Source organism: Protopterus annectens, chromosome 16.part0 (genome assembly GCF_019279795.1).
Source record: "Protopterus annectens isolate FY-2018-M chromosome 16.part0, PAN1.0, whole genome shotgun sequence".
Taxonomy (NCBI): domain Eukaryota; kingdom Metazoa; phylum Chordata; order Ceratodontiformes; family Protopteridae; genus Protopterus; species Protopterus annectens.
This window is the reverse complement of record NC_056750.1, coordinates 765,167,377-765,181,244: the sequence shown is the minus strand read 5'-3', so window position 1 is coordinate 765,181,244 and position 13,868 is coordinate 765,167,377. Positions and strand designations below refer to the sequence as shown.

At 35.2% G+C, this 13,868-nt stretch overlaps 1 protein-coding gene across 1 annotated transcript in view; it reads left to right on the top strand.

Annotated features, from left to right (window-relative positions):
* Window positions 1-12,712, top strand: part of LOC122790793 (cholesterol 7-desaturase nvd-like) — a 255,316-nt gene extending 242,604 nt beyond the window's left edge. Inside the window, exon 7 of the mRNA XM_044058415.1 lies at window positions 7,331-12,712. Coding sequence (XP_043914350.1) covers window positions 7,331-7,492 — 162 coding nt within the window. The 3' untranslated portion in view covers window positions 7,493-12,712. The remainder of the gene's footprint in view (window positions 1-7,330) is intronic.
* The last annotated feature ends 1,156 nt before the right edge of the window (window positions 12,713-13,868 follow it).

Sequence of the window (13,868 nt, the reverse complement as noted above, 5' to 3'; positions counted from 1 at the left end):
AAATTTTAAAAAAAACACTGAATTTATACATTGAACAAATGTACAGTGTGCACACTAAATATGCATGTAGGAGAAATGAATATTCATATAACTGTACAAGTGGTGACTAACAAGTGTGTCAAAGGTCATGGATGGATGCAAACACATTTTATAGAAAGAAAGCAACTGTCAAAATAGAATTAATATCTTCCATTTTAAAGCGCATTTAATATTAACACTTTCATTCAGAGCAGGATATGTTTCAGAATTAAGCAGTAATTGCCATTTAAGTTCTCTTAGTTCTAAATATAATTCCCAATCTCCAAAAAAACAGTTAACTTGTTCTAATACTATGAAGTAAAATTTACTAAAAGAAGTACAAAAAATGCTATGTTTAGCAAGGGCATTATTTAAGTCCTTTGCCCTGATGGCTCCTAGATGCTCCTTAATTCTTTCTGAAAGTTTTCTTGTAGTTTTACCTACATAAAATGCTTTACAAGATGCACAAATACCTGCATATACTACTGCTGTAGAATGGCTGAAGAAATATTTTGAAAACTTAATAGTATGATTACAATGTGTGAATGTGTATTGAGATCCTGTGAAAATGTTAGGGCATACCACACATATATATATGTGTGTGTATATATATATATATATATATATATATATATATATATATATATATATATATATATATATAGATAGATATGTGTGTGTGTGTGTGTGTATATATATATATATATATATATGTGTGTGTGTGTTTGTGTGTGTGTATATGCATATATATATATATATATATATATATATATATATACATATATATATATGTGTGTGTTTGTGTGTGTGTGTATATATATATATATATATATATATATATATATATATATATATATAGAGAGAGAGAGAGAGAGATTATATTCTCACAAATTATCACATTAATAGCATCCTAAGCATACAATCAGTCGTGAGGGATTTGGGCACCCAGCTTGATGGCAACCTGACTTTTGACCACCATGTTACTTCCGTTGTAAGGAAAGCCTTTTGCATGGCCCACCTCATAAGTAGGGGTATCTCATCCAGGGACAAGGTCATAAATTCCCTGTATTTCCTTATAAGGCCCATTATTGAGTACCTCACCCCTTTTGGAGTGTACCTCGCAAAGTATATGCAGCAGCTGGAGTCACCACAGTGGTTCCTCGCCATTAGAATTCAGGGCCTCAAACATCTAATATACATAGGCTAAAATCCTTGTCCTCCTTGTCCCTCTAACTCAGTTACATACAGATACCTCAGAGATGACCTCTGCCTAGCATACAAGGCAATCACGGACCCCATCTTGATGGGACTGCTGCATATCCTCAAGTCAAGCTCCACTCAGTAACCTGCATGCTCATCCTCAACCTGCTCTGTGAGATCAACAAGACTTGTTGTCGGGACAGATTTGTATCCCAGAGACTCCCCCATCTATGGAATAGACTCCCTCTCTGCATCAAGCAGAGTACCTCTGTACCCCTTTTTAAGCACAACTTGGATAACTGGATAGGAAACGGAAAATATACCCCTGGGATTCCACCAGTGTCTCTTCTGGACTTGGGCATCGGGGGCTGATTTGTGTAAACATAGGCTAAACTCTTGGCTAGGCTTATATGGACTTCAAGGCCAATAGCCTTGTAACCTCCTATGTTCCTATAAATACCTGAAATGTTAAAACTAGCAAATACATACATAATTGTCAGAGTTGTGCTTTTCAGTTTGTTTTGCTCAGACACATACAGTACAACCCTACTACAGCTCCCCTCCATACACACATCGATCAGTTATAGCCGCTTTTTTGGTAGTATACATGTTAGGTGTGTTATCAGTTACAATAGTAAATTTCAGCTCTTTGTTAATAACAGATGCATGTAGCATGAACCTGGACAGCTTGGACCAGCTTATGCAGATGTGTTTAACAATTACAAACACTTTGTCTTTGTACATTTGAGATGTCAAATTATAACCAAATGAATCCCCTCCTGCACGTAGACCTGCAGTATTCAGAACACAAGGAATCATATACTTCACTATGAAAAAATCCAATAAGCTCACACAAAGTTCACAAGATAAAAAAAATGCATCTGAGTGCTTTTTTGAAGACAAAAGCACTTAGAAATTAAATTATACTTGTTTATTCATCAGTGCTGTTTCCAGTCCATTCATTTCCGTTGTGTTCTGCTGGAGTCTGTGTGTTTCTTTTGCTAATGGAGTTTCACCTTACACAAAGCTGAAAGCAGTGCAGCTGCAACTTTGTAACTAACTGCTGCAAAGCTTTCAAGTGCCAGATAAAAACTGAAATGTAAAAAGTAGTCAGTAGTGAAGCAGAAACCGTTCAAATGATTAAAGTTCAGAAAAGATCTTTCATCACTACTAGTAGCAAGGCATCTCTTGGGGAAAAATGCATTAACTTTTAGGTTGCACTGTTTAACAAACTTCAGTAGTGTAAAACATGTACTTTTTTTTAATTCCTGCAATAACTCTCTGCTTGTCTGTCCCCAGCAATGGCAGAAGTTCCTCCCATTCCCCTTTCATTTTTCAGTCAGGCTGTGTCTGAGTTCTTCAGGTCCTAGTCCCCTTGATCCCACCTGAACCAGTAGTGAACTGCCTTACTGCTGCTTTTTTTGCAGCCTAAGCTGCCCCTGCAGAATTGTGTTAACAGGATGAAATACTAAAATGAAAATATCAGAATGGTTTTCTGTATTTTAGACATTGCTTCTAAGCAAGCTACACCAGAACATATATTTGCATTCTGTGAAAAAACTAGCTAGGTTAAAAGGAGTATTTATTTCAAAATTGAGGTCAGACCAAATAGTTGAGCTGTGTATGTAGAAGTTGCAGTAAAAACAAGAGAGAGACTGTCAAGAGTGTAATGAGATAGACAGCTGTTGTACTTGTAGCCTTAGACATAACAAGTGCTGTATAACTGCACGCGAGATCATGAGAAACTTGCTCAGTTTAACATTCTGAATTGTATCGTATGAGCTTTGACTAAATGATTATCACCAAAACGAACAAAATCCTCTGTACAACTGGAAAAAATGTTTCTTTTATTGTCCAAAACTTTTAAAAAATGAGCGCTTTCGTCTGCACTAGGCAGACTTCATCAGATAAAAACTCACTGGTGTATGACATATTTATATAAACAGTAATAACATAATTGTTAAATTAACATAAATCAATTAAGAAATTAAAGTTGTATCATCCCCAGTTTTTTTCTGCCTCTTTTTTCTTCTAATATTATACCCAATATAAAATATAAAACTATTTAAACAATTTCTATTATATGTTTACAACCTTTTCACCTTAAAATGAGACACAATGTCTTGTGAAAAATATAAAATATGTATAAAATTGTATTTTGGTGAAAAAAGAAGAAAAATAAAAAAGAAGAAAAAAGAACAAAGAAGAAAAATTTTCCTGGGAACAACTTTAGGTGGAAAAACAAAGGGAGGAGGGGCAGATAGATAACATCAATATAGATGCCAATGGAATTGTATATGAGTATAGGGGATACAAGATCTATAATTACACAAACTTGGAATTAGTCAAAAAATATTTTGAATTATTTTCCAAGGGTTTCAAGTTTGTCAGATCCCGACAAGGGGACCTTGCTGATATTTTGACAGAACTAAAATTATACCTCAGGAAATTGAATTTGAGATTGATTTATAAGAACAACTTCAATAATAGAATGGTGGACAACGGTAAAGGGATGGTAAGAAGTAGTACGTACAACCCCCCACTCCATCCTGTTATCAATACTTTTGAAAATATAGTTACAACTGAGATTTATGAAAAGTATGGAAATAGGGGAAAAGGTAGGATACAACACCATCTAAAAAGAGAAGAAGAGTCTTTATTAGATAACTTAGGAAAAGAAGTGAACATCTGGTTTATGGAACCTGACAAAGGTGGAGGACTTGTTATGTATAACCGGGAGGACTATAATAATGCTTTAACAACTATCTTAGCAGAGGAAGACACTTGTAGTACGGTGTCTCACAATGAGATCCAAATAGCAAACAACAGGATAGATTCCTTACTGGAGGAATATCTCATAGAAAATAGAATAGATAGTCAGACCTACCATTTCTTAGGACAAGTACATCCTACCAGTCCTGTGTTTTTTGGTATACCGAAAATACATAAATCAATAACAAAGCCTCCCTTTAGACCCATTGTCTCAGCAAAGAAATCTAAAACACATCCTATTGCTGTCTTTATAGACCAGATGGTCAAAAACATTGTTGTCAATCAAAAACATCTGGTGAAGGACTCTTGGGATTTCCTAGGAAAAATTAACAACAATTTGTGGTCCGAAACATGTAAACTTATTACAATTGATGTAAAGGACCTTTTTTCCTGCATTCCCAGAAAAGAGGGCTTTGAGTACTTTGAGGAAAGTATTTACAAATACTTAGACTCTCCATTGGACAAGAAATTACTGATCCTTGAACTGATGGAGGTTGTATTAGATAACAACTACATCATGTTCGAGGGTGAATATTACAAACAGGTGAGTGGGGTGGCTATGGGGGCAGCTTGTGCCCCCATTTACGCCAACCTTGTCCTTTTGGAATGGGAGAACAGGTACATATTTCAAAGCCAGTTTATGGGTCATATAAAAACCTATTTGAGGTTTTTGGATGACATATTTGTTATTTGGGAAGGTACAGTGGAAAGTTTTGAAGGTTTTATAGAATACATCAATAATTCTACCACTTTTCTATCCTTCACACACCAAGTGGAAAGTAAAAGTATTAACTACTTGGACATCACACTTAGTAAGACAGTTGATGGCTTTAAATCACAGATTTTCAGGAAACCAACATGGTGTAATAGTTACCTGCGCTTTGAAAGTCAACACCCTTATCATCAAAAAAGAAGTATTGTTAAAGGGCAGGCGGTTAGGCTAGCCAGGATGACATCGGAGTTTGATGACTTATTGAGTGAATTTATTTTTTTGGGAGAGAAATTTAATGAAAGAGGATACCCAAGGAAAATGTTGGGGGAAATTTTGAAAGAAGTATATCAGGGATGGGGTAATAGATATAAGCCATTGCTGGGTCAATACTTGACATTCAATACAAAAGCAACGGAAGACAATAGGGATTTTTTAGGGGCTTGCATAATTGAACATAACAATTTTTCTGAACAATTTACCAAAATACTGCAAAACAATTGGTCTATTTTAAATACTAATAGCGATATTCATGAAGTTGCCGGGAATAAACCCCTATTCATACATAAAGTAGGTATGAATTTCAAAAAATTCTTGGAGAGAGGGGCAACATCACCAAGGGACAGTAGGGGAACTAACCCTTGTGGGAGATGCAGGCAGTGCACACATATTCAACAAGCCGAAAGTATTATCTTAAACAATGGTCTGGGTAGCCGATTTCGCAGGGGCAATTGTCAGACGAGGTTGTTGGTCTATTTAGCTACGTGCAATAATTGCCCCTCATATTATGTGGGCAAAACGGAGAGGGCATTAAAAGATAGAATCTATGAGCATAGGAACGACATCAGAATTAAGAAAGAAACTAGTGCCCTTTTTAAACACTCTATAGCCTGCAGTGGTACCCCAGACTTTAAATTTGGCATTCTCGACCGGGTCAATAGAAACATCAGGGGTGGTGACCCTAAAAACCTCTTACTACAAAAGGAGATAAGATGGCAATTGAGACTAAGGTCCAATTTTGGACCTGGCCTCAATGAATATATAAATATAAAGGCCATTTTGGTGGGTAGGGCAGAAGTTGTTTGAGGCATTTTCCAACAACATAACTATGGATTACATCAACAAGATGTGTATATCATTACAACAGCGTCATGTACCAGTTGGGTTTTTGCTATTGTATATCGATTGTATTCAACATTCATTTCCATACAGTCATTATAAGACATAAGGGACACTCATTTTAATATATATACATATTTAGACAAGGGGATGAGTAACATTCAACATCATTTTTATCATTTTTCTTCTTTGTTCTTTTTTCTTCTTTTGTATTTTTCTTCTTTTTTCACCAAAATACAATTTTATACATATTTTATATTTTTCACAAGACATTGTGTCTCATTTTAAGGTGAAAAGGTTGTAAACATATAATAGAAATTGTTTAAGTAGTTTTATATTTTTATATTGGGTATAATATTAGAAGATAAGAGGCAGAAAAAAACTGGGGATGATACAACTTTAATTTCTTAATTGATTTATGTTAATTTAACAATTATGTTATTACTGTTTATATAAATATGTCATACACCAGTGAGTTTTTATCTGATGAAGTCTGCCTAGTGCAGACGAAAGCGCTCATTTTTTAAAAGTTTTGGACAATAAAAGAAACGTATTTTTTCCAGTTGTACAGAGGATTTTGTTCATTTTGGTGATATTCATTTCCTTTGGAGTACCCTTTGACTACATGATAACATGTTGCTGTCACCTCAAGAATATGAATTATGATTAGAAAAAATATTCCCGGGGTACCACCGAAGATTAGAATACTTGGCTAAGATAAGTTGGTCTTTGTAGTCTCCTATTTTAGATTTCTCTATATTTCAGTAGCTGTCAAATCCAACTCTCAGTGAAGCCATTGCCACAAGATTTATATACGTGAACTCACTTTAGAGGGATAGTGTACTATGCAATTCTCTACAAAGTGTTGTTTCCATCTGACTCGATGCAACAAGAAGACACGTCTTAAGGCATAATTGCATCATTCTGTCATGGAATAAGAAATTCTGAAATGTTTTAAAAGTTAGCCCAGATGACATTTTTTTTCCTTTTAGAAGGAAAGCAAATCTCAATGCATGCGCAGTGATAACCTCGACTGCTGTGTACAAAATGAGTTCCAACCATAGTAAATGAGAGTGAGAAAATGAATGTCTGTTTACTTTTAAACAGAAAATATGTAACTATAAAATGTTAAACTTACAAAACTGGAGCGCTGCAGCCTAACAATGTACTCTCACAAGCTGCCCTTGCACCTTCTTAATAGAATATAACTAACTCAGGGCCCTAGGTAGGTGCCTTGTGCCATTCCATGCAGTTAAGCTGTTGATCTGCCATTTTCCTTTTCCACTGCATCATTTTTGTCATGTTTAGTGTGTTCCAGAACATTTTATTTTAAGATTTGTGTACATATTTTTGCATTCCAATGTATTTTGATCCCTATGTAATTTGTAGTGTATTGTTACCACTTTTAATTCAGCAAACTTTTTATAAATTAAATTGTCATATTCACATATATTGTTTAGACTGCCATATTGTGCAGAGAGTAATTTGGATTTTTTTTTACTTTTGGTTCAGTTTGAACGAGATGTAACAGTCTGGAATAATAAGAAATATGTTTCCAAACCATTGCTGGTGAAAGAAGATTCTGCCATCCAGAGGCATCGACGCTGGTTTTCTCAGTTTTATAGTGAAAACAGCCCTAAAATTGATACACCTAAAGAAAGTTTGGACTGGTGAAGAAAGCTGTATTGCAGAGATGTCATGTTTTATAAAAATGGTCTTTATAAGGTCTTTCCTAAAGTTTAAGAATCTTGACCAGAATGTTAAGTAAAAAGATGGTTTAAATGTGGTTTTGGTCCTTTTTCACTTTTCTGGCAGGAAACCCGATAGCTAACTAATGTTACATTAACCTGTCTGACAGTGTAACTGGACCAGATTATTCTGTAGAAATGCAGCGCTTTACTGCATTTAGACTAGCCAGATGAAATGTGACAGCAGTAGGTGTGGTTAGTCTCCGTGCAGTTTTATTTAATTTACAAAGACTTCTTGTATGCATATGCTCTGTTTGTGTACACGGCAGATAATCATATGGTGTTTGCTTGGGACTTGGAGGATCACAGTGGAATGGTTTCTGATGGGCTACAGAATGCTTAAAAGTAACAATTGCAACAAGTTTTCTTTCAGGTTGTAAACATTACTGTCCTTAAACTAAGCAATACAAATTGAAATTTTGTAACCTGGTAAATGAAGGTGTATTTAAATGGTTATCACTATTTTTTTGCACCAAGATGATGGATTAGGATTGCAAAACTGTTGAAATTCCAGAAACAACTGGCAGTTATTTCCAAACTATAGCTTCAGATGAGGTAATAGCTGTAGCAGACTCGAAAACAAACCAGTTTTTTGTTTACATCTTTCAGGTACTGAAAACTGGCTTTAAAGTAACATTGTCTGTATGAAACTGGATTTGTGTTCATGTTACCTTTTTCTTCATACCCTAAATATTTATGCCATGGAGTAGACATGCCATGAAATCCTTGCATGGAACCACATTAGCTGTTTTTGTGATTTAACATGAATGAGAACAGACAAAAAGATAATGTATAAAATTTTAGTGGATGTAACCTTTAGGGGGTGATTCAGGGTCAAATTCCATAACCACACAATCTGGAATTAGAGGTCACGGAATACTGTATAGTTGAAGTGGGGATGAAACATTGAAGTGACCGTGATACCAGAGTACCCCAGTTGTCAATGTTATAAATGCTTTGTTCATTATATACATAAATATAAGACTATATGGTTCATTGGCTGAAACTGCAGATTGACGGTAGCAACCTGTATCAACCTGAAATGAAGTAAGAATGTATAGCCATTTAATGGCAGAAGTAGAAACAGCTGTATTGTCGTCTTATGTTTAAGTAAACTGCATCCTTGTTTATAAAGCTGCTTTGATAAGAACTTTAACAGTATTGTTTCAGTAATGTTACATTTCCAAGTATAGAACTGAAATATTTTAAAAAGCCAAGTTTCCTAAATTCAAGAAAAGTTAGTGCGACCTCAGTAAGTGTTTTAAACTGTGCTATAGGATGAAACAGAGATTAGGTTTAGTACAAGAGATTTATAGTAGCGTAATTCATAAAAGCTGGCATACTGCAGTGACTTGCCCTTGTGAATCAGATAATTAAGGAAGGTAGTGAGTATTAGTGTGACATTAAACCAAAGTGAACACTTAGTTACTGGGACAGGTTCCTCACTTTGGAAGTTGTCATGGTGTACATTGTACAATAGTCAATGGCCAATGTCTACTTAATTTAATTATGAAACATTGAAACATTCCTTTAACCATATGGATGTGATGTAAAACATTGTACAACCCAGCTCAAAGAATTTTAGGATAGTAAGGAAATATAATGTCCTACAATTAAATATGCAGTTATTCAATGGAAGACATCGGCTTAGAGGGTGGGAGACCAAGCTAACCAGGAAGGTACAGTGAAGTCAATGTTTGCAAATGTGTATAATAAGATTATTTTACTGGATAAGTACCTTAGTTAAATAAAAAATAAATTGAATAGTTTTAGTTTCAAAAGAAGTGCTAGAAGGGGAATATTAACTTGATTCAGAGTGAAGAAAGTGGCTTTTGCTATTAGGTTCAGTGGGAAGCAAATGCAGATGCTTATGAAGTGTTGTGGATTTTTCAGGATGACAAGGGGCAGTGGTTACTGGAGGCCAACTATATAGCCACTAGTTAGGCATCTTCTGGTTTGCTGGCATTGGACCTTAATTTGCAAGTGACAAATACTGCTTAAGTTAAGGGTTTGAGACATTAAATAGTGTGCCCCTTGGACTTGAAATGGAGATGAATTCTGTAATAAAACTAGATAGTAATCTGCAAGACTGAATGAATTCCTGAATGTCATTTCTGCATAATCAAATTACCTCAACTGGACAGAGACAGACCTCTGGGATCTGTTATGTAAGAAGAGCCTTTAAAAAAGCTGACTGCAATACAGAAAATATACTCTTATCAATAGTAAATCTTAACAGGATTCTTCCCCCGGTCTGCTTTCTGATAGCAGTTATTGTCTGGATTCAGGATAACCCTTCAGCTAAGCCAGCTAAGCTGTTTTAATTTCAAATGGAAATCAAGCTTTTGTACCTTTAGATTTTCTGGCATTTGTATTCCTGGTGATGTAAGATATATGGTTAATTTACTTATGCTAGGAAGTCAGTATGGTGTTCCTTGTAGTATGACTGTTCAAGTGCATGTTTTTCATATTTAAAGAGTTCTCTTATAATACATCTCCAAAGATATGTTACAGCTATAGTTTTGGTAGTGTTTAGACTTAGACTGACAGGAGAAAGGTTTAGATCTTAAACTGGAAGAAACAGTGTTGCATCTCCCTGGCCTTGGATATGTTGCCTAGTTTCTCCTTAATTTTTCTACCATTGTGTTCTGTATCTGTTGGGTAGATTACACATTGCATTATTCATTTTGGCATGTATCTGTTTGTAAGCCTTAATGGTGGGCAAGGTGGGTGCTGCAGCTGTTTCTGAAAAACTGATGATTCACAAAGGTTGTAGTGAGGAGCACCAGAAATATTTGTACTATCTTTCTTCCTTCCACACCCAATGCTTAACTAAACAAGTCATATTTGAAGCTCATATACTGTTCAGATGTACATAAGCAGCGAAAAGGAAAATGGCTTTTGAGTTACCAAATGAGATGAAGGCTTATCAGGTCCTGTCACTCATACATGAAGCATTTAAACATTTAATGAACAGTGTTATATAATCAGTGGTGAAATTAGATGTGAATAAAAGCATCCTTAGGAAAGGAATACTTTTATGGTAAACTTAGTAGCCTGCTCTTTTTTTTTAGTGGATTGCCTGCTGTATAACCAGCATCTTTCTTCTTTTTGAATCCCAAGCACATAAAAGCACTTTCAACCACATGAGCAGTTTCAACATTCTGTTAAGCAAACTACTTTACTAGTCTTCTTAGGGTTGTCTAGTTCATTTAGGGTTGCTGTATTTCCAAACAAGCAAAATAGTCCTACTTATAAGGACCACAGGGTGAAGGATATAGAATACAAGTGGAGACAAAATCAGCATACATGTTTTTTTCTGACTAAATGAAGAATGCTGTTCTAATTTTATGGGCTCAGTGCTATAGTGACCCTACTTGAGCGATAAGTAAATCAGCAGCAGACACAAGCTGTAATTAGTGTAGGCAATCCTTCAACTTCTGGCATTAATTTTTACAATTAAAGCAATGTAGCAAAAAAATACAGGGTATAATGCTTGCATTGTAGTGGATGTGTGGCCATTAAACATTCCTGGAAGACACAAACATTATTTTAGTTTCTTCTGAATTTTTCTACCATTGTATTTCATTCTTAATGGGAGGGTTGCAGACTGTATGTTTGGATATGTCATTCTGTAAATTGCAATAGCTATATTTCTGTACATTCTGGAAAATTTAACAGAGATTCCCAGCAGTTAGCAACTTAAAAGTATAGCAATTTTGCTGTTTAGGATTTGACCCAATCCTTAACTTGATTTGTTTTTAGTTCCTGGAGCACATTGCTGCTTTTAGTATTATTTTCTGAGTTGAGTGTTTTTAATGAGAGCCCTAAAGGAGTTGATAACTTTATTATTTTGTGTCCTAGCTGGAAAAAAGCAACTTACCTCTTAAAATGTAATAGTAATATTGGAACAAAGTGTCACAACTGTTGTTTACTTGCAGATTTAATGTATTACATTCCAAAAATAGCTAAATCAATATAAGTGAATGTAGAATTAGTCTATAAGAGTTCCAGTTCTTGCACTGTGCACCCTTATCCCCTCCTAGACTTTGAATGCTAGTTAGTGTAGACGATAAAACCTAGAGATTGCAAGCAGTAAATATGCAAAATTGACTACATCACCATGTGTAATCACTACATGTGATTATAGAATCTCTGGTCAAGACATGGTACATACTAGCTTAACTGTTAAAACTAAGGGTACATGCTGAGTATGAAACTGAACAGGTGACCGCACATGGCCTCAACCAACATTGTTTTCTTTTACTTTTAAACATTCAAGGTAGTAATAAATATATGGTGATAGTTTCTTAATTTGAGAGAATTAAGCATTTCAGTAAAGTGGAGAGTATTTTGGAAATGTATTCTACTATTAAAAACTTGTATGCATACTTGCTACTGCGTCATTAGAATAATAGAGCTCCACTTCACACACAGCTTTGCAAAACAGTATGTGCAGCACTTTTTTTTAACTCAAAGGATTTTACAGTTTTGTTCCTTAAGTATTTACTGGCCATGTTGAAGAGCCTTGCAGAAGTGGGGTCTCATGGCATTGCTTGTCCATTTTTATAACTGAAATGTACAATAATAGGCACTGGTGTACTAGAGGCAGATGCTTCATTAGCATGAAGATGGGTTTCCATCAAGTTCACTACAACACTGATTCTACAACAGAGTGCTGCAAGATGAGTGCCCCAAGCTCAGACATGGGCATTCCGAGAGCTCAATAACTTTACTGATACCTGTGAAATAAGCTCTGCTGGTTTTTTTTACCTTGGAAGTAAACTCTGCTTTATATACTTGTAACTGGCAGAGGTGAGTTTATAATTATGAATGTATATGTGTTCTATGATTTGAAAATGAGTTGTATTAAAATTTAATGGAGAATTACATGTACTCATGTATTCAAGAAAAGACCAGAATGTCAGCAGGGTTTTGTCATCTGCAGTTTGTGGTCAAGCATAACTGCTTCCTTGCATTTAATGAACAGGCAAGAGAATGTACCACAGATTTCTTAATGGTTTTATTTTCTTGAGCACCCTCATGTGGATGTTTTTATAATAATGTAATATTAAAGCATATTTTTGTAATTGTTTATAATAAACTATTAAAGTATAGCCTATAAATAAAATTAATAATTACACCATTTTGTGTGTCTTATTTAACATCTAAAAACATTTTAACTGTTTACTGCCACTTGTACATGAATTCTCTTTCGTGTCATGCATTTTTGAAGTTTTGGTTTTCATATAGTGATTATACAACCTCTCGTACCAAAATACTTATGAGATGTGTGCATTTTTAATATCATGCCATTTTTATATAAAAAAGAAATGCAAATGTACTAAATTACTAATTAATAGTTAATTTCTTGGGGCAGAAGGAATTTATAACAAAATGTAAATTTCAAAAACAATGTAGGCATCACCTCATAGTATGAGTAAAATGATACCTTGTTTCTCAACATATTTGGTTTATCCTTTGAAAGGGAGTGTATCTTTCACTTGTGATCTAGTTGTTTCTGCACCCCCAGCAGTGATTAACATATGTACTTTCTTCTTTTCATTAACCGTAGGGGCCATCAGCTACTGAATATACTTTGCAAAATTACCTTTACGTGACTTTTCATAGAATACTAGGCTAACACCCCTAAAGAGCCTTTTTAAGCCTAGCCATGCTTCTCAGAAATATTAGAAAGGTGTTGATCCCACAAGTTATGTGGGGTGTATATAAACTTTGCATGAGGGGTTGAGCATTTACAAGCTTCCTGTCCCTAAGAGAAGATGTAGGTGCCAGACCAGGAGTAAATTTGTAATTCTCTATCCACTGTTCCAGGTTTCTCTTGAATGAGTGCAACGAAGAACTTTGCATCTGATGTTGTAAATCTGTTTATTCATTGCAAACAGGACCTCTGTTCCATCCTCAGAACTGATAAACGGCCATTTCCAAGCTCACGCCAGCCAAAAACTCACAGCTAAGACCTACCCATAATGCCCCTCTCCTAGTTACTCCAGATCTCATTTGTCGCGTTCCTAGTCAGAAGCATCTCTCCCAAAGCTAAGTAGAAAATTGCTATTTTTAAGACAGTTTCTCTTCAAAATTGTTTATTTTTTAGCCAAGTTGGCCTTTTCTCACGGTCGCCTATAACCTAATTCTATTCCCTACCCTTTAACTTGGTAATTTAATTTTTACCATTACTGGTACTGTCTCCGTCACCTGCCTTTGACAGGTCCTTATTTGCCACTTGCAGTATTTTTTAAATACCATCTCTGGTATTCTTTCCCTTTTTCTCTCCCTTATTT